We start from the raw sequence: 24,754 nt of genomic DNA, 5'->3' as shown, positions 1-24,754 counted from the left end.
TAAGGATCGAGCTATGTGTAAACAATTTTAAGCATTTATGCCTCACAGTGTGAAAGAGCTTAGTGCATATGCTTACAGGGTTCTTTGTCCAAGATTACATGTGCAGTCTGGGACTACACTTTTTGCCTAGACTGGATTTTAGTTTAGAAATGACTTCAAAAACGAAAAAATTCCACTAAAGCAGAAAGAGTTGTTCCCTTATTAGCCTGTGCAGCCAGCACAGACTAACCTGTGATGACTAGTAAAGGCACATGCATTAAGCCCCATTTTCCCAGAGCGATGCTCAATTTAAGTATAAATATGTTGCCTCATATAGGTTTAAGCCCTAATACAACAAATTGAACTTTGTTCCATCAATCAAAGAAAGCAAAAAAGGGACCTTATGACAGTTTTCACCAATAGCTTATTACAGTAGAAACAAATAGCCCTCATAATGATCATAGACATGTGTAGCAAGTTGTGAAAATAAACAAGAGCTGTCACCATAGGATGACTTATGCCCCCTATAAACGCTTGATAGAAGTTATGAGCTTTATTCTAAACCTAAACGCAGATTTCAAAACCTAAACGCGGACCCTAAGTAGAAGTTCAAGGTCTCAGGGGTTAAAATTTGTGTGCGTATGGAAAGGTTTGTCCATATAAACATGCATGCCAAGTATGAAATTGCTATCTGAAGCGACATAGAAGTTATGAGCATTTTTCGAAACCTAAACGCAAAGTGTGACGGACAGACGGACGGACAGTCCAATCACTATATGCCCTCCTTCGGGGGCATAAAAATGGGGCCATGGGCAGTGGCAAGTTTGATCCCATGGGTATTATTTGAATGAAGATTATACAGAACCACAATACAAAGTTAAATACCAAATAACCTTCGGGTCTTGAGTGTTCAGTGGAAAAAGTTATTTTCTATAAGTTTTAAAAACAATTTGAACCAAGAGTGTGGCCTTAGTTGAATCAAAGCTGATGATTTGATGAATCAAAGTAGAGGGCCAATATACAATGCTACACAGCAAATATAACGTGTCTCGAAGATGTAGTTTCAGAGACATATGTTTTTTCTTATTTAATCAGTGTCAGTTTAAGACTGAATGCCATACAAGAATACTTGAAAATATGTCTCTTAAAAACAATTTTTTGTTGTTAATAATCTGATATAATATAAATTGTATGAATTCTGCCTTACAAAATACATGTACTTCACAGTTTAATTTCATCATTAAACTGGTGAAAATTATATATTTGAAAATAAACCACAATACATGTAAAAATAACATAAGAAATTTAGAAATGTACTTTTTTCCGCTCACTATTACCACATATAGGTATGACTTTGACACTTACTTTGAGCTGCAAGCAGGTTGGTAACGGTGTCTAGTTTATTAAAGATGGCATTCAGTTTTTTTAGGGACCTGTGCAGGTCCATGTTTTTACCCTGTAGTGTTGAGGTACATGAGGATACAGCACACTCTTCTTCAAGGCTACAATATACTATATATGCATCAGTAAATATGAAACCAATATTAAGTCGAAACTATTAATGATATGTCAAAGATAGCAAACTGGCTTCATTGTATCACATGATTTGCATTGTTTTCTATTTATATATAACTATGACAGACATTTAACAAATAATCTAAAGACATGATTACTTACAAAATGTGTGTACTAATTTAAAAATAAAATGGTATGAAATGGCAACTCACTTCAGAACAGAAACATCTTTATTTGGTCATAAATTATTACAAAAAATAAATAGCAAAATGTGCTTGAACACATGTAACATTTACGTTCATGATAACAGTTTGTTTCAGCTTCTTATGTAACGTCAAGAGTTAATGAAATTGTTATTAATTATTGTATGCATTATATTTTCAAACAATAGTTCATTAATGTCAGAGATTTTATACCTTAGCAGTTGATATGGCAACAATATGTTCATGTAGCTGACCATTTTATTGACAGCTTTCGAAAAAGGTTGTAACCCAGTGGCAGTTTCCTGTCAGAAAAAGTAAATAGATTATATGAGTCACGTTCTGAGAAAACTGGGCATAATGCATGTGTGTATAGTGTCGTTTCAGATTAGCCTGTGCAGTCTGCACAGGCTAATCAGTGACGACACATCTGCTTTTATGACATTTTTTGTTTAAATGAAGTCTCTTCTTAGCAAAACTACAATTTAGGCAGAATGTGTCGTCCCTAGTTAGCCTGTGCGGACTGCACAGGCTACTCTGGGATGACACTTTACGCACAGACATTATGCCCAGTTTTCTCAGACACATATATATGATGATGGCTCTGGGAAAACAGGGCTTAATGCATGCTTAATCAGGGATGATATATATATATATATATATATATATATATATATATATATATATATATATATATATATATATATATATATATATAAAAAGTAAGAATCAAAAGACACAATCACGATGTCTAAACAAATAAATAATTACAGGTATCAATTATAATAATAATTTATGTTGTAAAAATAAGTGGATTAAGACACCATTGGAGAAATTGTAATGTAATATTAAGACATATTTTTTATCTTAATAATAAATGATAATAATAAAGAGTTAAAATTTAACTTGTGTACATGCATAACATATCAATAAAATATAAATTTGTTCTACAATTCACATTCACACCCTACTAACAGCATAACAATTAAATCTATACCAGTGAGAAAAAAAAACAAGAATAAAATTCAGACAGATGATTGTTAATGTTCAAGTAAACACTGCTCATGGGTTTACTTACCAGAGTTGTAAGAGCGTCGTCTTTAAACGTTGCCAGGAGGTCTTTCAACGTGTTCTCAACCGGCCGCAGATGTGATAGATGCTCATGAAGTAACTTGCAAAACTGTAACACACAGTTCCATATGGCCAGATACATGTCTATCAAAAACTGAAGTGACTAACTGACCCTCATTCTGGAAAAATTGGGCTTTATGCATGTGTGTTAAGTGTCATCCCAGATATCCGAGACAATCCAAGGCTATTCAGGGACGACCCCTTCCGCCTTTACTGGATTTTTGTTGAGTAGAGACTTCCTTTAAAGGGAAAATTTCATAAAGGGGAGAAGTGTCATCCCTGTTTAGTCTGTGCCGACTGCAGAGGCTAACCTGGGACAACACTTAACGAGCGTGCATCAAGCCCAGTTTTACCCGAGCTAGGCTCAATTATGAGTAAATATTTCAGTAATAAGCTAGATCTTGTCATAATAGGGACAAGTACCTCTCACCAGCTCAATGTCATAAACCAAGAGCACCGCATAACGGGTGTCACGCTCGGCTGCGAAAGCTTGTCAGAATGTTTTTTTGTTTTTTGTTTTTTTTTAGAGGTCACAGTGACCTTGATCTTTGACCTAGTGACCCAACAAGAGATGTGTTTGTCAGAAACACAATGCCCCCTACTGCGCCGCATTGAAATAACATTTCTATTTTTCATTTGGCAGGTATAGAAATCATATCCCTTTAAAGGTTATTACTTCCCTTGAATTTTGTCCAATCCCAGACCTGTTTACCCTTCCGATGGCTTCTCAGTAGTATGGAGGGCATCTCTCAGTAGTTTTGGGCTGTTGTCAGTAGTTTTAAACTTTTCAATCATTTTGAGCATTAAAACACCATGACTGGGTCACATATCAGTTTAACGGTACATAAAGCATTAGATGAATCTAGTTGCTAATAATTAAATCTGTTAAGTGATTGTTTTGCTTTGATTTGTTACAGCCAGTGCCATTTGGTTTGGGAAAATTAGCGCAATAAACCACGAAATTGGAAAAAATAGTGCGACAAACCATGAAATTGGGAGACATTCAGCATTATACATATGATTATAAGTAAGAGAATTAAAATTGTTTTTAAGTGCATGTTTGACAGAATTTTTTATTATAAAGTGCTGCTTCAATGTCTTCTTAAAATGAAGACAATATTTAGTTAATATCCATCCAAATGCATATTAAACTTGCAATAATCTATAGATTCTTAAATACACCATTTGATCATAAGCTCTTTAAGAAAAGCTATTAATTTAATTCAGTATTTTTTTAAATCAAATATCATTAGGGGAAAACAAACAAAAATTGACAAACATCCTTTAGTGTTCTTGTTGTGTTAATGATATATGAAATAGAGTTAAAATAATATATTTTATTTGTTTACCCAAAGACCTATAGAATCGTTAGGTCTTTGGTTTACCTTTCAATATTTTGCACTTGACAACCTCAGTTTAATGCCATTTCATTAAACTGTACAGCGTAACAAATATAATAAAGCAGAATACGCATATGAATCTGATTATACACAGATCCACTAACATATAAATCAAATCATGTTTGTCTCTTTCCATTTTCAAACGATACTCCTCTTATATTAATAAATGCTTTAACTTTGTGAGTAGACAATTTTCCAACACTCGTTTCCGTGACGCACATTCACTGTGCAGATTTCTGATAAATATTTTTTTTCAAATCTCAAACGTAGTATGTTGCGTTAATTGACACACACATTACATTATTCCCTAATGACCATATGATATCCATTGTTCATTTGAATGGTATTTATTATTTTAGCCGTTAATCGCAATTTCTCGTCTGCTTGCCGCCATCTTGGACGTGTGTAAAAACAGGCGTGCTCAATCCTGATACTTCAACTATCGTCGGTATTCTCCGCAATAGAGAGAGAGATGTGTATACTGGATAGCAACGTAAAATCGTATATATTCGGCTAAATTTGCGAACCAATACGCAATTCAGTTGTCTTCGGTGACGACTCGACAAGCTCGATCAGTACTCGTTCCACGGGAGGCTTGAATTTCAACGTTTTTTACTACGCAAGCGCAAAAATGATTATGATTGATACATTACCTGTTAAGACCAAAAATAAGCGATAGTACGATTAAAAACTGAAATTTGACCATTTTGATCGATGGATCCGTAATTTTCAGTACAAATCCGTAGTGCGTAGTTTAGCCAAATAATCCGTAGTAACTACGGCGAATCCGTAGAAGTACACAGGTCTGCAATCCAACCAGGTGGGGGGAGGGGTGGGGAGGGTCTCACAGTCAATTATGACCATGTCAGACATCACTGACAACCAAGGCCTGTGGTTTAAAAGAGATTATAGCCAGAGTTGATCATGTATCTATGGACATAAGTCCACAGGTATGTAATGAACATCAAAGAAATTATAATTATATCATTTAAAAAAAACTTTGAAAAATCAATCATTTGGGTTATAAATAATCAAAATAATAAATCTGTACAGTAACTGTGAAAAGAACTTCAATTCTTGGTAAGGAAATATATAATATGAGATTTATAATTATATAAATTACTTCCCTTGAAAATAATTGTCTGTAACAAATCTCTATTTTTAGTAGCAAATAATAAAAGCCACTATACTGTGACTGTAGATTCACAATTCAAAATGTGCAGCTCCATGAGATACACATGCATGCCAAATATATAAAGTGGCTGTGTTCAATATTGAATAATTTTCTCCCTTTTTAAAGCTTATTACTTCCCTTAAATCTGTATTTTTTACCATAGACCATAAAGGATGACCTTGACCTTTTACCACAATGTGTTTTTCAGAAACACAATGCCGCCTACTGTGCCGCTTTGATTTATTTAACAACAAGATGCGTTTGTGAAACACAATGTCCCCCTATATGATGTTTGACCTTGAAGGATGACCTTGACCTTGTGAAGGATGACCTTGACCTTTCACCACTCAAAAGAATTCATAAAATAAGCGATTTGGGCCACATATATTTGACCTCTGACCTTGAAGGATGACCTTGACCTTGACCTTTCACCACTCAAAATGTGCAGCTCCATGAGATGCACATGCATGCCAAATATCAAGTTGCTATCTTCAATATTGCAAAAGTATTTATAAAATAAGCGATTTGGGCCACATATATTTGACCTCTGACCTTGAAGGATGACCTTGACCTTGACCTTTCACCACTCAAAATGTGCAGCTCCATGATATACACATGTATGCCAAATATCAAGTTGCTATCTTCAATATTGCAAAAGTATTCATAAAATGAGCGATTTTGGCCACATATATTTGACCTCTGACCTTGAAGGATGACCTTGACCTTGACCTTTCACCACTCAAAATGTGCAGCTTCATAAGATACATATGCATGCCAAATATGAAGTTGCTATCTTCAATATAGCAAAAGTTATTGCAAAATGTTAAAGTTGGCGCAAACAGACGGACAGACCAACAGACCAACAGACAGACAGGGCAAAAACAATATGTCCCCCACTACTATAGTGGGGGACATAAAAATATATACGTGGGCAGGTCAGATAACCATGTCCATTTAAAGCTTATTACTTCCCTTGACTTTGTTTTTTCGACCCTAGACCTTGAAGGATGATGTTCACCTTGAAATTTTACCACTCAAAATGTGCAGCTCCATGAGATACACATGCATGCCAATTATCAAGGTGCTATCTTCAATATTTAAAAAGTTATGGCCAATGTTAAGGTTTTAGCACAACGCCTACGGCGAACGACGAGCTGGCTATAACAATAGCTCGGGTTTTCTCCGAAAACAGCCTCGCTAATGAAACAAGTTGTTCTTATTATGATACATAAATTCTAAGTTTAAAAGGACCATTACTTCAGTAAATGACGGATAAACAATTGTTCATGCAAGTTTGAATATTGCATATTTAAAAAGGCTAGAAGAACTTTGTTAATCTGTCATTACACAAGAGGATAGACAAATGGAAGGACATCATATGTGAATCACGTAAATATCCTGTCTTAACCTATTATAATAAAACATGGTTGTTTGATCCCATCAATTTACATACAATACTTGGGCAATCAGACAGGCAGAGAAATCTTTATCCATCAAACAGGTTTATAACAAGTACGTCTCGCTATTTGAAAAAAATGGGGTTTAATGCGTAAATGTAAAGTGTCATCCCAGATTAGCCTTTAACCCTTAAAGCGCTGGAGCTGAATTTTAAAGGCCTTTGCAAACAGTTTGGATCCAGATGAGACGCCACAGAACGTGGCGTCTCATCAGGATCCAAACTGTTTGCTATTCTGATAGTATTCTTTGAAAAAAATCGAAGAAAATGCTAATTTTAGAAATTCTGCAGACGACATTTTAGCAGACGACAAATTTCCCAGCATGCAAAGGGTTAAAGTGTACACAGACACTTCCTCTAAACGAAATACACAATAAAAAACAATAAGAGTCAGGCTAATCTGGGATGATAATTTACACAAATGCATGAAGCCCTGTTGTCCCATATGGATGCTCCTTTCTATACACAAGATTCCCTTAATTCCATACCTGAGTGTTCACTGGACTGATGGGCTCGACCTTGCCATCTGCTGGGTAGATCTGTGACCTTTGTTCTGTGTACGTGAAGAAATTAGAGAGCGCGTGGATTACCTCCCCTAGTAAGTTTGCAGACTGGTTCACCATTTCTCGAGAACGAAGTTGGTGTCGACGATCATGTGTAGGCACATTTAAACCGTTTAGTTCTCGTATTTCTGAAAGACGCAATAAGTAATAAATACTGTAATTATTGATAAATTATTTATAAGAAAACCATTAAAATTACTTTGAAAAAAGATAATGGGAGATTCGTTAAAATGAAGATAATACTTTACCACATATGAAATGTATGCTCTTTTACGAACCGTTATTTCATGCCATTGTGACCAGGGATCTTATTGTTTTCGAATCAGCTGGTGCAAGACCAGGTAAGTTTGAAAAAGGCAGATAAAGAACAACAATCATTTGGTCCAATTTTTTTTTTTTTTAAATGACCCCATAATTATTAATTTATAATTGGCTTGTTTTGCAGTAATTGGTTTGCTGTATTATACATTCAACTGATATCAATGTCTACAGTGTATTTTTCACAATAAATCATGGCAGGTTAACTTATAGAGACTGATTATATGTGTCGTGTTCTGAGAAAACTGGGCTTAATGCATGTGCGCAAAGTATTGTCCCAGATTAGCCTGTGCAGTCCGCACAGGCTTATCTGGGACCACACTTTCCGCCTTAACTGGATTTTTGTGTGGAAGAGACTTCCTTTAAATGAAAAATACCATAAAAGCGGAAAGTGTTGTCCCTTATTAGCCTGTGCAGATTGCACAGGCTAATCTGGGACGACACTTTACGCATTTGCAATATGCCCAGTTTTCTCAGAACACGACTCATATTGACAAGATGCAATCCTAGTAAAAATCGTGCATTTGCTGCACCACTCAAGGATGTGACTGAGGAGAAGTCAGAAGAGTAGAAAGTTGTGTTGACTGATTTTGGACACAATAACATAATTTTAATCCCTATGCAATTTTAATAGTGTAAAAAGCCACAACTTAAATTAAACATAAATGCAATACTTTGCACATAGAGACTGCCATAAACATACAGTTTCTTCAGGAGCATTCTAAGATAAATTGATTAAAACAATAAAAAAGATAATACATGTAGTATGCAAGAAAGAGTTTGAAAAAAAACAATTTTGACTTTTTTTACGTTCTTTTCTAGTTGAATGTAACCCACCTCAGGGCAATGCTTTACTAGTCTCTAACTCTATGAATTTTCATATCAATATTTTCAAAATACAAAACCAGACCAAGTGTCTAAACCGTCAAACATGCATTCAACTAAAATATACTGATTCATTAAACCTATATGAGTAAAGCCCTACATGACTCAACTATTTGGTGCTACGCAACCAACAACACAGAAAAACCAACACATTTCCAAATTTGATTGGAAGATTAGGAAACAAAAGCCAATGACATTGCTTATATTTAAACAAAAAGTGCAATATGCGGATAACTCTGCCCAAGAAATATGTAGAGAAGTTTCAAATTTTTTTCAAGATTTTTTGTGTCGCTAATGAAATAAACCATTGAGTGGGTCGTACCCTTACAAGTAACCTATATTTTTGCATAAATCTAAGAAATGACATCTGCATAGAGTGGAACCAAGGAAATCCTCTGATCCATAGAAATATTACAACCCTAGCATTTCTGTGCTTAAGGAAAGGCACAACTGCTCACATACTTGTGTCTATGAAAGGTAGTTTGTCGGCTATTATTCTGTTGGCCAGGTTCAGCTGTTCTTTTAAGTCAGTCTCAACAGATCCCAGCAAACTTTCACTGAAAGTTAAACACAAACTAAATTAATCGAATTAATTAAAAATGAGGTGAAAAAAAGTCTTTTAGAAGAAAGTGATATAAAAATAATCCCAAATATAGATACAGGTATATAGTTCAGAATTGTAATGTGGAGTTCTGTTTTTATTCAGTTTACTTTCAACTTCTTAAATAATTGTAATTAAAGGATTCTTCCTTTTTGCAACATGCACCACAATTATTGAATTCAACACAGCTCCAAAAACTATTCATATGCAACTAAAACACTAAAGTGAAACTTACGCCTTCATTGTTCTAGATTTCAAGTCCTTCATTTCAACATCGATGGCTTGCAATTTTACCTGAAAAAAAATAATTTAAATTGTTCAGTAATGTCACTTAATTGAATATATTTACTCTCTCTGCTACTGAAAAATATGCACATGGCATTTAATTTTTGTTGAAGGAATTACAGTTTGGCTACAATGTTTTCAATAAACATTTAATTACAAGACTGGTCAGTTAGCAAATAAACATTTTTTTAATTAACACTAAAATTATTTGCATACTAATAAGCCATGTCACACATTATAATCTGTGTCATGGGAAAATTGGACTTATGCTGTATGCTGCCATTATAGCGTTAGATCAGTCCACAAAACTGTAACCTCATCTGTCCAATATAAGGTAATGCAAGGTTGTATGGTCTCATTGGTGGGCTGGGTGGCTCCTGACCAGTCTGTGCAAATGCGCAGGCTGGTCTGGATCCACACTGGCCCCATAAAGCATAAGACCCATTTTGGCATGATGTAGGATTTCAACAGCTGCAGTGAGGTCCATTAGTCTGATCCTTACTTACAGCCAAAGGATACTCAATCGTCCTTGCAAGATTTAATTCAGTTCACCATTAACACACTTAAAAACAAGAGGGCCAAGATGGCCCAAGTTCGCTCACCTAGGAGGAGTCGGTTCATTCAATCTTTACCAAATGTCAAACTTGATCTAGATATTGTCCAGACAAACATCCTGGTCAAGTTTCATCATTATTTCATCTGCGAGTCATGATCAATATACCTATGAAGTTTCATGATCCTAGGCGTAAGCATTCTTGAGTTATCATCCGAAAACCATTTTTCTAAGTTAAGTCTCCGTGACCTTGACAGCCATTGTGTGAATATGTTTTTTGGCACTGTGACCTTGATCTTTGACCTAGTGATCTGATAATCAATAGTGGTCATCTGCGAGTCATGATCAATATACCTATGAAGTTTCATGATCCTAGGCATAAGTGTTCTTGAGTTATCATCCAGAAACCATTTTACTATTTTGGGTCACCGTGTCCTTGACCTTTGACCTAGTGACCTGAAAATCAATAGAGGTCATCTACAAGTCATGATCAATGTACCTATGAAGTTTCATGATCCTTGGCATAAGCACTCTTGGGTTATCATCCGGAAACCATTTTTCTGCTTTGGGTCACCATGACCTTGACCTTTGACCTAGTGACCTGAAAATCAATATGGGTCATCTGCGAGTCATGATCAATGTATCTATGAAGTTTCATGATCCTAGGCATAAGCGTTCTTGAGTTATCATCCAGAAACCAATTTACTATTTCAGGTCACCGTGACCTTGACCTTTGACCTAGTGACCTGAAAATCAATAGGGGCCATCTTCGAGTCATGATCAATGTACCTATGAAGTTTCATGATCCTAGGCATAAGCGTTCTGGAGTTATCATCTGGAAACCATTTTACTATTTAGGGTCACCATGACCTTGACCTTTGACCTAGTGACCTGAAAATCAATAGGGGTCATCTACAAGTCATGATCAATGTACCTATGAAGTTTAATGATCCTAGGCCTAAGCGTTCTTGAGTTATCATCCGGAAACCATTTTACTATTTCGGGTCATCGTGACCTTGACCTTTGACCTAGTGACCTGAAAATCAATAGGGGTCATCTGCGAGTCATGATCAATGTATCTATGAAGTTTCATGATCCTAGGCATAAGCGTTCTTGAGTTATCATCCAGAAACCATTTTACTATTTCAGGTCACCGTGACCTTGACCTTTGACCTAGTGACCTGAAAATCAATAGGGGTCATCTACGAGTTATGATCAATGTACCTATGAAGTTTAATGATCCTAGGCCTAAGCGTTCTTGAGTTATCATCCGGAAACCATTTTACTATTTCGGGTCATCGTGACCTTGACCTTTGACCTAGTGACCTGAAAATCAATAGGGGTTATCTGCCAGTCATGATCAATGTATCTATGAAGTTTCATGATCCTTGGCATAAGCGTTCTTGAGTTATCATCCGTAATCCATTTTACTGCTTTGGGTCACCGTGACCTTGACCTTTGACCTAGTGACCTGAAAGTCAATAGGGGTCATCTGCGAGTCATGATCAATGTATCTATGAAGTTTCATGATCCTAGGCATAAGTGTTATTAAGTTATCATCCGGAAACCATTTTACTATTTCGGGTCATCGTGACCTTGACCTTTGACCTAGTGACTTGAAAATCAATAGGGGTCATCTGCGAGTCATGATCAATGTACCTATGAAGTTTCATGATCCTTGGCATAAGCACTCTTGAGTTATCATCCGGAAACCATCTGGTGGACGGACCGACATGAGCAAAACAATATACCCCCTCTTCTTCGAAAGGGGGGGGGGGGGCATAATGAGAAAACTGCCCCCCTCCCAGCAGCCATATTATTCAACTGACCGGAACCATTTTTGAACTCAACTCTCGTTTCAAGGAAACAAATGTTCTGAGCAAATTTCATAAAAATTGGGCCAAAAATGTGACTTCTACTGTGTTCACATATTTTCAATATATACAAAAATGCCCTGCCCACTGGCGGCAATGTTTTTTCACCGATCCCGACCATTTTCAAACTCGTCCCAGATATCAATAAAACCAATGTTTTGACCAACTTTCATGATGATTGGGCAAAAATTGTGACTTCTAGAGTGTTTACAAGGTTTCTCTATAGCCAAATAGGGAAAACTGCCACTATATACATATAGAGAAAAAAGCCCCGCTCACTGGTGGCCATGTTTTTTCACCGATCTCGACCATTTTCGAACTCGTCCGAGACATCAATTGAACCAATGTTTTGACCAACTTTCATGATGATTGGGCAAAAATTGTGACGTCTAGAGTGTTTACAAGGTTTCTCTATAGCAAAATAAGGAAAACTGCCCCGCCCACTGGCGGCCATGTTTTTCAACGAATCAGAACCACTTTTGAACTCAATCAAGATATCATTAAGACAAACATTTTGACAAAGTAACATGAAAATTGGGCATGAAATGTGACTTCTACAGTGTTTACAAGGTTTTTCTTTTTTTTGACCTAGTGACCTAGTTTTTGACCCGGCACAACCCAGTTTCGAACTCGGCCGAGATTTCATTGGGACAAAGCTTCTGACCAAGTTTCATGAAGATGGGACAAGAAATGTGGCCTCTAGAGTGTTAACGAGCACATGTTAACGGACGGACGGACAGACATACGACGGACAAAGACCGGTCACAAAAGCTCACCTGAGCAATCAGGTGAGCTAAAAAAATATATCAAACAGTTCAACCAGCTTTTATTACTGACCACTGATATTAACATCTGGCATACAGCAAAGTGAGAGGGTCAGTAAGCTGAGTGGTAAATAGTTACACACTGCAATGATCAATATATGGGGTCTAACAAATTCTAGAGCAGAACTAAAAATAGATTGGGAAATATGACTCAGCAGGTTAAACAATGGAGATAGATACTGCAAAATTGTGTACATGTTGTCTTCATTTCAGCTTTCTCTTAGTTGATAGGCTTACCATAAGTAATAATGACTTAAACAGTTGTTAATTATGAAAATTCTGTGTTATGAAAAATTAAATAAAACAGTTAATGGTACATAATACTGACATAATAAAACCAAACTTTACTACATAGGACACAAATGTTCTGACCAAATTTCATGAAGATTGGGCAACTGAATTAAATAAAACCAGAGTGTTAACAAGATTTTACTATAGCCGTATAAGGACAAAATGCCCCGCCCCATTGGAATCCATGTTTTTCAAGCAAACATAATTATTTTCGAACTCATCCAAGATATCATTGAGACCAATCTTCTGCCAAAATTCATGAAGATTGGACAATAAATGTGGCCTCTAGAGTGTTAACAAGGTTTTACTAAAGCCATATGTAGTCATATAAGGAAAAATTCCCCGCCCCTGGTGGCCATGTTTTAAAAGCAACAAAAACCATTTTCGAACTCATCCAAGATATCATTGGGACAAATCTTCAGACCAAGTTTCATGATGATCAGAAAATGAATGTGACCTCTAGAGTGTTAACAAGGTCATACATTTCAATATAATTTAAAATATAACTTAAGAAGAACATGTGTCGAAAAATGCGAAATAAGCGAGATATTTAATTCTGAAATCGAAAATGTCTGTACAGTAGAACTTGCCAGAATGTATATCATGCATGTATGATGTGAATCTTAATTTAGTTTAATGGATGTTTTTAAATTCCTGCAGCGATGTCTATTCATTCGACACACGAATACTAACTCCGATCCTAATAAAAAGACGAATTCTTCGGTGATTGTAGGAAAATATGTACGAAATATCTTCGTCACCATCAGCTCGGGGCGCTTATTTGTCTTTGCTGCATTTTATGAAATTCGTCTTCAATATCTTGCCTATTTTGTGTTATTGTAACATGTATTTATCAATATATTACAATTTAACACATATAAAAATCATATAGTCTCGCTTTAATTGTTTGACAAAAGAATGCCATATTGTACAGAATCATCAAACAATAAAAAACATATTCAAAAGTTTGCTATCTTCCAGAATGTAAAACTATCATTTATAATTAATTCCACTTAATCTTCTTGTGCTTAAAACAAATATTTTAAAAAGGGAGACAACTCTGTCAATTCAACATAATTTTCATTTGCAGTTACTTCCCTTGACATGATAAACTATATAGTGTTCAAAAGCTGTTATTACAAATATAAGGAAAATTCCCCCCCCCCCCCCCCAGCGGCCATGCTTTTTTACCGATCCGAACCATTTTCGAACTCAACTGTCATATCCAAAAAACACATTTTCTGACCAAATTTCTTGAACATTGGACCAAAAATGTGACTTCTAGAGTGTTCCCATGTTTTCACTATATACATATTGAGAAAACTGCCCCGCCCCCTGGCAGCCATGTTTTTTCACCTATCTGGACCATTTTTGAACTCGTCCAAGAAATCAATAAAACCAATGTTTTGACCAACTTTCATGATGATTGGGCAAAAATTGTGACGTCTAGAGTGTTTACAAGGTTTCTCTAAAGCCAAATAAGGAAAACTGCCCCGCCCACTGGCGGCCATGTTTTTCAACACACAGGAACCACTTTTGAACTCAATCAAGATATCATTTAGACAAACATTTTGACGAAGTTACATGAAGATTGAACATAAAATGTGACTTCTAAAGTGTTTACAAGGTTTTTCTTGTTTTTTCCTAGTGACCTAGTTTTTGACCCGGCACAACCCAGTTTCGAACTCAGCCGAGATTGTATTGGGGCAAAGCTTTTGATCAAGTTTCATGAAGATGGGACAAGAAATGTGGCCTCTAGAGTGTTTACGAGCAAATGTTTATGGACGGACGAACATACGACGGACAAAGACCGGTCAGAAAAGCTCACCTGAGCAATCAGGTGAGCTAAAAATGACACAAAAGCATCTGTTTGCTTGTTCTTGTTTGCATTTAAAGATAAAGTATTTAGCCAATAATATTACGGAGTTTATAGCGTGTGCATTTTTGGAGTCAGCTATGGTGAAATTATAAAATAATGTTTTTGCAAAATTTAGTTCAATGTTTTCTAACCTTTCTAATTTGTTGTCAATAAAGTGTTTGATATCCATCCAAAATTTTTGGATGACGTGACAATCCCAGAATACGTGAATATTCGTTTCTCAGTACATATAACAAAAATCGCATAATGTCGACAGAACGAGATGTTATTTATGTAGGTAAGTATTGTTGGGTAAAATGTGCATGAGATATTTATATTGGAAATTTCTAAGTTTGGTGTCAATAGTTAATTGGACTGATTGACTGAAGATAGTTCTTTGGTTAATGTCTGGATTATTAAGCGTGTCTTTCCATTTGTCAAATTGTTTGAACTCTTCAGGTTTGTGTTTTAGTAAAAGAGATTTACAAAACTAGTTTGCAAGCTTTTGTATGTTCTGTTAATTTATTAAGCATGTATTCCGGGGTGGTATAAATGATATCGTTTTCTTTTAGTTTATTTTTCCAATGGACGGGTATGCTTTTGACAATTTGATGGTATTTTATAAAGTCTGCTTTATCTATTTCATAAAGATTTATTATATCTTGGAAACTGTAAAATTCTCTTTTCCTAAAATCATATATATGTTCAATATATTGAATACCTCTTTCAAACCATGTTTTAATAAAGAAAGTTTTATTTTCGTTTTTTATAAATGTATTATTCCAGATAATTGCTTTTGTATTGGTGTTTCTTTTTTTTTCCAATGAGACACTGAGCCATCCACAAATGATGTTTTTTACGAATTCAGGTTTTATGTTAAGGTCTCTTACATCTTTTTCATGGTAATTTGATTTGAAGATTAACATTCCTCCATAGTTGTTAAGCATATTAGTATATATTCTAATCAGTTTTGAGCGGGTTGAAATAAAAATCTTTTCACCCAACTGGCTTTGAGGGATGTTAAGAATAGGTCAATGTCTAACATTTTTAAACCACCATCGGCATAATCTTGTATGATCCTCTTTCTGGCAATTTTATCAGGTTTTTCATCCCACAGAAATTTGAAACATAGAGTATTTATTTTTGAAATGATTTCTTGAGATGGATTTGGTAAAACTGTTAATGGATATACAAGCTTGGGTATGGCAAAAATTTTCAAAACTGTAATTTTTCCAATTAACAATAGTTTTCACTGTTTCCATTTATTCAAACAAGTTTCAAAAGCATGCATTTTTTCAGGAATATTTAATGACATTATTTCTGTTGGTTCGTTGCTAAATTCTATCGCTAAAGTTGAGGCGTGTTTAGAGTTCCAGATGAATTGTTTATGTTTGCAAAACTCGGTTGGGTTATTTTTTAATGCCCCTATTTTGAGTATTTTACATTTATTTACATATTATGACCCGGCACATCCCAGTTTCAAACTCGGCCAAGATTTCATTGGGACAAAGCTTCTGACCAAGTTTCATGAAGATGGGACAAGAAATGTGGCCTCTAGAGTGTTTACGAGCAAATGTATACGGACGAACGGACGGACATACAACGGACAAAGACCGGTCACAAAAGCTCACCTGACTGAGCAATCAGGTGAGCTAAAAAAGTACAAATATTATAATATTGATGTGCTTTATTGATACATGTGTTGATTATAAATATGAGAAAGAAAGCATTCTTTTGAAAGTGGCTTATAAGATCCAGAGATCTGGAACTGCAATGAAAATTGCCAACTTGAAAGGGAAATACCTTCCTGAAAAGTAATCAGAGCAGAAGTAAATGTAACTGCACAGGCTAATCTTGGACAACACTCTGAACACATGCATAAAGCGATGATAAGACATACCTCAAGCATCGCCTTCTCCTCCTGCAGTTTATCCACGACAGCCTTGTTCTTGTGCATGTTTGTGTTGAGCACCATCTCGTGGTCACTGCACTGCTTCTCAAACTGGCCCAACTTCTGTTGCAGTTCCTCCAGTTTGGACTTGTACTCGGACTCAATCTCATACACCTGCAGTATGTTTGTTTGTGTAAAATTTGAGGCCCATTCCCAAAATCAACAGGTGTATATTTTTCCCTAATATCTGCTGAAAATTTCCATTTGAATGTTTTGTAGCAAATAAATTATTTTTAAATTTTCATTTTAAAATTAATTGAAACATTTAGTTCATCTCTCTGTCTATAAATTGAACCTTAGTTTAAAAAAAATATCAAAACTATTACTCTTGTTTAAGGTATTTTATAGCAAAAACAACAACAACAATTTTACAATTTTAGTCAAAACAACGCAATTTTTCCTAATAAAAAAAAGCCCTTGCTGCATTCCCCAAATTGTGAAAAACACTGACCTACTAAGAAAGTATAGACAATTGTAGGTTAGACCCAACTCTTGAAATCTACAAGAATTTATCACATTTTGGAATTGTTTTTACCATAACATTGTGTGTGTTTCACAAGGCCATAAGTTAAAATATCTACATTTAGTGATGATTTGTTGATTTTATAATCAAGACGTAACTGCTTTTTTAATAAAAATTTTGACTGCTTTATAATATGTCAGTACATGAAAAAGGTCAGTTTCATGTAAAAATATCCATGCTATACAAACAAAGTAAAAGGATAAGTCTCAATAAATCTGTTCAGTCATCTGCAAAATAAAATAACCTCTATACCTTTTTAAATGATTTGAAACAAAACATGTTCTTCTTGTTTTTACACTCCATACTTTTCTGATGAGACAAACTGGATTGAATCATACCATGTAAATTTAGCTTTGATATTCCCTATTACAAATGACACACTTCCTTTCCCAAGCATCTATAACACACCCATGACTCACAACAAATTAACTCTTTAACACTCAAATACGCACTTTGAGGCATTTTAATCTCTTAAAAATTCAAAGGAAACAAGACATCTCAAAATGTGCAGCTCCATGAGATACACATGCATGACAAATATCAATTTGCTATATTCAATAATGCAAAAGTTATTGCAAAACTTTAACCAAGGTTAAAGTTTTGGGACACACACAATGAATGACAGACAGACAGGCCAAAAACAATATGCCCCCGATCGTTCGATTCGGGGGCATAATAAACAAGAGCTGTTACCATAGGATGACTTATGCCCCCTATAAACGCTTGATAGAAGTTATGAGCTTTTTTCGAAACCCTAACGCAGATTTCGAAACCTAAACACCGACCCTAAGTTCAAGGTCAAGGTCACAGGGGTCAAAATTTTTGTGCGTATGGAAAGGCCTTGTCTATATAAACGTGCATACCAAATATGAAGGTTATATCTCAAGGGACATAGAAGTAATGAGCATTTTTCAAAACCTAAACGCAGATTTCGAAACCTAAACGTGGACCCTAAGTTAAACGTCAAGGTCACAGGGGTCAAAATTTGTGTGCGATTGAAAGGCCTTGTCCATATACACATGCATACCAAATATGAAGATTATATCTCAAGGGACATAGAAGTAATGAGCATTTTTCGAAACCTAAACGCAAAGTGTGACGGAAAGATGGACAGATGGAAGGACAGTGCGATTAATATATGCCCTCCTACCAGGGGCATAAAAACTTTCGTCATAAATTCAAGTTTTAAAGGCGCCATTTCAAACCCTAAAACAGTAATGGGCAGAAAACAGCAGAAAACCTAAGCAGACTGTGAGTTACTCTGAGGCTGTTCTGGTTGCATAAGCCATTTTCATGTTACTTCTGAGTGGGAATGGGTTAACCCTTTCAGTGCTGGAACCGAATTTTGAAGGTCTTTGTAAACGTGGCATCTCATCAGGATCCAAACTGTTTGCTTTTCTGATAGTATTATTAAACAAGAGCTGTCAGTGGACAGCGTGCTCGACTATTCAAGTGCTTGACAGTATAATGTAAGCCATCACAGAGAGGGGGGGGGGTATTATGTTGGGTGTGTGGTCATTTAATAGATGATCTTTCAAAAATAAGGAAAAAATAAAATAAAATAAAAAAATTTGGGGGGGGGGAGGGGATTCTGGGGTGGGGCATAGGGGATGGTTTGGGTGGAGTGCATTGTGGTATGTCAGGTAAGTGTTGTTTTGTCAAAGTATGAATCAAATGTGATAATAAATAAAGAAGTCATGGCAATTTAAGCAAAATGTTCAATTATCTAAGTATAAAAGGGGCAATAATTCTGTCAAAATGCTTGATACAGTTGTCTGCTCTTGTTCTTAGATTGGGATCATGTTGGTAAAGAAGTATGCAACATATGAAAGCAATATGTCAAAGGACATAGGAAATATTTGGGGTAGTACGCAAACTTTAACATAGATTTATCAATAATGTGCATATTTTAAGTATAAAAGAAGTATGCAAAATGTAAAAGCAATTTGTCAAAGGACATAGGAAATATTTGGGGTAGTACGCAAACTTTAACATTTGCACGCTAACGCTAACCGACGCCGGGGTGAGTAGGATAGCTCCACTATATATATTTCATATACAAGAGCACCGCATAACAGGTGCCACGCTCGGCTGCCAAAGCTTGTCAGATTTTTTTATTTTTTTTTAGAGGTCACAGTGACCTTGACCTAGTGACCCAACAAGAGATGTGTTTGTCAGAAATACAATGCCCCCTTCTGCGCCACATTGAAATAAAATTTCTATTTATCATTTGGCAGGTATAGAAATCATCTCCCTTTAAAGGTTATTACTTCCCTTGAATTTTGTCCAATCCAAGGTGGGGGGGGGGGTCTCACAGTCAATCATGACCATGTCAGACATCACTGACAACCAAGGCCTGTGGTTTAAAAGAGGTCATAGCCAGAGTTGATCATGTAACTATGGACTTAAGTCCACAGGTATGTAATGAATATCAAAGAAATTATAATTGTATCATTAAAAAAAAAAATTGACAAATCAATTATTTGGGTTATAAATAATCAAAATAATAAATCTGTACAGTAACTGTGAAAAGAACTTCAATTCTTGGTAAGGAAATATATAATATGAGATTTATAATTATATAAATTACTTCCCTTGAAAATAATTGTCTGTAACAAATCTCTATCTTTAGTAGCAAATAATTTAAAGCCAATCCGTGACTGTAGATTCACCACTCAAAATGTGCAGCTCCATGAGATACACATGCATGCCAAATATATAAAGTGGCTATGCTCAATATTGAATAATATTCTCCCTTTTTAAAGCTTATTACTTCCCTTAAATCTGTATTTTTTACCATAGACCGTAAAGGATGACCTTGACCTTTTACCACAATGTGTTTGTCAGAAACACAATGCCGCCTACTGCGCCGCTTTGATTTATTTAACAAAAATATATACGTGGGCAGGTCAGATAACTATGTCCATTTAAAGCTTATTACTTCTCTTGACTTTGTTTTTTCGACCCTAGACCTTGAAGGATGATGTTCACCTTGAAATTTTACCACTCAAAATGTGCAGCTCCATGAGATACACATGCATGCCAAATATCAAGGTGCTATCTTCAATATTTAAAAAGTTATGGCCAATGTTAAGGTTTTAGCACAACGACTACGGCAGATGGCAGACGGCGGACGACGCGCTGGCTATGACAATAGCTCGGGGTTTCTCCGAAAACAGCCCCGCTAATAATAGTTGAGCTAAAAACCCTAAGGAAAATGTTTATTTTAGAATTTCAGCAGACAACATTTTAGCAGACGACAAATTTCCCAGCATGCAAAGGGTTAACTACAGGAGCTATACAAACTAGTGACCTGAAAATCAATATGGGTCATCTGCAAGTCATGATCAATGTACCTATGAAGTTTCATGATCCTAGGCGTAAGCGTTCTTGAGTTATCAACCAGAAATCATTTTACTATTTCGGGTCACCCTGACTTTGACCTTTGACCTAATGACCTAAAAATCAATAGGAGTCATCTGCGAGTCATGATCAATCTACCCATGAAGTTTCATGATCCTAGGCATATGCGTTCTTGAGTTATCATCCGAAAACCATTTTACTATTTCGGGTCACCGTGACCTTGACCTTTGACCTAGTGACCTCAAAATCAAAAGGGGTCATCTGCGAGTTATGATCAATCTACCTATGAAGTTTCATGATCCTAGGAGTATGCGTTCTTGAGTTATCATCCGAAAATCATTTTACTATTTCGGGTCACCATGACCTTGACCTTTGACCTAGTGACCTCAAAATCAATAGGGGTCATCTGCGAGTCATGATCAATCTACCTATGAAGTTTCATGATCCTAGGCGTATGCGTTCTTGAGTAATCATCTGAAAACCATTTTACTATTTTGGGTCATCGTGACCTTGACCTTTGACCTAGTGACCTCAAAATCAATATGGGTCATCTGCGAGTTATGATCTATCTAACGATGAAGTTTCATGATCCTAGGCGTATGCGTTCTTGAGTTATCATCCGGAAACCATTTTACTATTTCGGGTCACCGTGACCTTGACCTTTGACCTAGTGACCTCAAAATCAATAGGGGTCATCTGCGATTCATGATCAATCTACATATGAAGTTACATGATCCTAGGCGTATTCGTTCTTGAGTTATCATCCGGAAACCATTTTACTATTTCGGGTCACCGTGACCTTGACCTTTGACCTAGTGACCTCAAAATCAATAGGGGTCATCTGCGAGTCATGATCAATGTACCTATGAAGTTTTATGATCCTAGGCCCAAGCGTTCTTGAGTTATCATCCGGAAACCACCTGGTGGACGGAACGACAGACGGACCGACAGACTGACCGACATGTGCAAACAATATACCCCCTCTTCTTCGAAGGGGGGCATAATTATTGACCTGTCTGTGAAGCCTTGCATTCTCTTCTATCTTGTTTTGCAGCTCCTCATTGAATATCCCTGGTGACCTTGGGCCTGTACTGTGAGTAGGGGAGTCTTTGTGCTGTAGAAATCAAAATGAGCCACGCTTTAGGAAAGTAAGGCTTAGTGCATGTGCATAAATTGTCTTCCCTGATTAGTCTGTGTGGACAATACATTTTGCCTAGGCTATATTTTTGTTTACAAGAGACAGCCTTTAAAAGCAAAATTTTTATTAGCTGAAAGTATAAAATACAGATGGAGTTTCATACAAGAATCGAACAGGAGTTGTCCTCATTATTATAGGATTATTTAATAAAATGTTTTTCATTTTATTTTTTAAACTAAATTGGTGGGGTTTTATTTAACATATTCATTTAAAAATTATGAAGACATCATTATTATATCTTTTTTATATTCAGTTCCAAATGTCAACATAATCAGTCGCTAAAATATAGACATTGGCCAGCAAAAAAGAGACAAGTTTCTAAAGTAAATACACAACAAAAGCCAATGTTTTATACTTGCTTTTGTTTTGTATGTTTTCATTTGGTTTAAATTTACATTTAAGATGAAATTCAAAAATTATAATCAGCAAGATAAATCCAAACTGCTAGATATCACCTTGTTTTTCTTCTTGGATTCGAAACTATCAAGTTCATCCTGGAGTAAGGAACATCTCGTGGACAGCTGCTGATTGCGAAACTTCAGGCTGTCCACTTCCTGTTCAAACTTGCGTACAGTCTGTTCACTTTCCTTGAAACTGCACTGAAAGTTTACGTGATAATTGTAGAAAAGTTTTGGTGCATACCACACAATACATTGTACTTCAACCCAGGGCTCAACATTAACGGTTGTCCTATTGCCCCTGGCAAGTAAAAGTTGGATCCGGGCAAATTACTTTATAATCTAGTTGTCCGCCCGGGCAAGTGCAAAAAAGAACAAAGCATTTAATTTAGTCTTTAATTAGACTTTAATTGCTGTAATCATTTTGTTTAATGTGCAAAAATAAAAAAGGTTTTGTGGTGTATCATTTTGATCTTCATTAAAAAATATGAGGTTAACAGTTAATGTGATATTTCATGTTTGGGCAAATGACTTTATGTTCAGGGCAAGTAGATTTTCTAAGTACTTGCCCGGCAGGGCAAGTTGGTTTTTAGGTTAATGTTGAGCCCTGCTTCAACCACAAAACTGGAAGGCCATGTTATGTAATACATGGTGAATGAGACCATGCCAGAAACACTAGTATACGTTTTTTCACATATGGAATATGAACAAAAAAATCAATTCTATAATGTTACGGATTCACTGGATGATACAAAATACAATTGAATAAACAAAATCATAGATAAATGAATTCACAAGATGGCACAGTGTGCACTTAGTGAGAATATTCTTAGTTTATACTGTTTCAAATGTGTGCCAAAATATTGTGCCATTCACAAAAAACAAAGTCAAAGTTCTAATACATAAAGTGAAACTAACCTTCAGTTCATTGTGGGATGACTGTTCATCCAAAAATGCTTTCTTTAAAACTGGGACCTGAGCCTTTAACTGTAAAACACGTTAAACAATATTTGTAAAAACACATTGATTGATAAATGTTTTTTAATTTGAATACAATATTTTCAAATAATTTACAATTAACAAATAAAATCGTTAAGTATGAACCTTTGGGTAGTACAGGCACATTAAAAAAGTTTATGATTACTAAAATCTGGATTAATAAAGCTTTTATTTCCAAACTATTTTTTTTTTTTAATTGCAAGCCAAACTGCAACCTGAATATATTTAAATATTTCATTACTTAAAGATTTATAAAAACACAGTCACTAATTTTATAAGATGTTTTTTCACATTTTACTGGCACCAAATTTTAGTGGCTGGTGCAACAATAGCATAGTACAGTCGAAACCCGTTGGCTGGAATTTTTGGTTGGCTGAAACTCTCCCGTAAGCACCCATTTTTTATTGCTACATATTCATATAAATTTCTGTCGGATGGCTCAACTTTGAGAGGGTCGAATTATCGGATCGCTCGAACTGTTTTTACAGTTTTACAGAAAATATGAAAACTTAACAACTTTTTCAATTAATGTAATATACCAGTTGAGATATTTTAATAAATTTAAACTAATTATTGTAAAAAATACGGTATTTTAGAACTTTTCTTTTTACATGCATTAGTGATATTACACACATTAAAAGTAGCTCAAATATTGCTCAAGTTCCAACTTGTTAACTTGAGCTTATTAAAGATCCTCCCAAACTATAATTTCTGCAAGCTCTGTCAGAATTGTTTTTTTTTTAAATTAAGATGTGAATCAAAACAAATGTGATAATATTCTTAGATATTGCATGTCAAATTAATTTTGTGATAAAAAAAGAACGGTAATCTTGAGGTCGACAGTCCACAAGAAAGACAATCGAATTATTGAAAATAAAATGCAAACAACTGTCTAAACGAAATATAACATCATTATTTAAAATGGTCAGTTGACCACTAGAAATTAGAATAACTGGTGTGAACAGTGAAGTGGGAGTGTCCACAGCGAATTGTGTCACTTTGTCACATTTTGCTTACGTCGAGTATTATGTGCAGACACACATAATTAAAACAACACAAACATATATAGATAAACAGTTGTCGGTTACTTTTGCATACTCAGAAGCAAGCTTTTTATATTTTTCTTCCGAAGTTGTCATTTTGCTTAATTTCGGAAGAAGCGAAAAATTCGTGCTAAAATTAATAAAATTTGTAAAACCAGCAGAAGGTTAGATACCAGTAAAAAAATCCTGAATATCCTCAAACAAACGCCAAAGTGTAGTCGGTAGACCCCAGTGGTGACGAACATAAATCAAAATAACATTCTTCCAATGCCAGTATTCACACATCCATTTTTAGATATAAGAATACAGAATATACGTGCTTCTTCACATTATTTTTTCCCCCTTTGTCTGTCTGTCTGTCTGTCTGTCTGT

At 35.5% G+C, this 24,754-nt stretch overlaps 1 protein-coding gene across 1 annotated transcript in view; it reads right to left on the bottom strand.

Annotated features, from left to right (window-relative positions):
• The window catches only part of LOC127875276 (protein phosphatase 1 regulatory subunit 21-like), a 38,005-nt gene extending 13,470 nt beyond the window's left edge, over window positions 1-24,535 (bottom strand). The window contains exons 1-11 of the mRNA XM_052420223.1: window positions 24,428-24,535; window positions 23,259-23,327; window positions 22,398-22,541; window positions 21,757-21,858; window positions 16,808-16,972; window positions 9,458-9,516; window positions 9,084-9,178; window positions 7,344-7,546; window positions 2,773-2,874; window positions 1,911-1,999; window positions 1,345-1,481 (exon numbers count right to left, since the gene is read on the bottom strand). Coding sequence (XP_052276183.1) covers window positions 1,345-1,481; window positions 1,911-1,999; window positions 2,773-2,874; window positions 7,344-7,546; window positions 9,084-9,178; window positions 9,458-9,516; window positions 16,808-16,972; window positions 21,757-21,858; window positions 22,398-22,541; window positions 23,259-23,327; window positions 24,428-24,478 — 1,216 coding nt within the window. The 5' untranslated portion in view covers window positions 24,479-24,535. The remainder of the gene's footprint in view (window positions 1-1,344; window positions 1,482-1,910; window positions 2,000-2,772; window positions 2,875-7,343; window positions 7,547-9,083; window positions 9,179-9,457; window positions 9,517-16,807; window positions 16,973-21,756; window positions 21,859-22,397; window positions 22,542-23,258; window positions 23,328-24,427) is intronic.
• Between the last annotated feature and the right edge of the window lie 219 nt (window positions 24,536-24,754).

The sequence above is a fragment of the Dreissena polymorpha genome, chromosome 3 (assembly GCF_020536995.1).
Source record: "Dreissena polymorpha isolate Duluth1 chromosome 3, UMN_Dpol_1.0, whole genome shotgun sequence".
Taxonomy (NCBI): domain Eukaryota; kingdom Metazoa; phylum Mollusca; class Bivalvia; order Myida; family Dreissenidae; genus Dreissena; species Dreissena polymorpha.
Note: the sequence above shows the minus strand (reverse complement) of the source record. Positions and strands in the feature narration are given on the sequence as shown.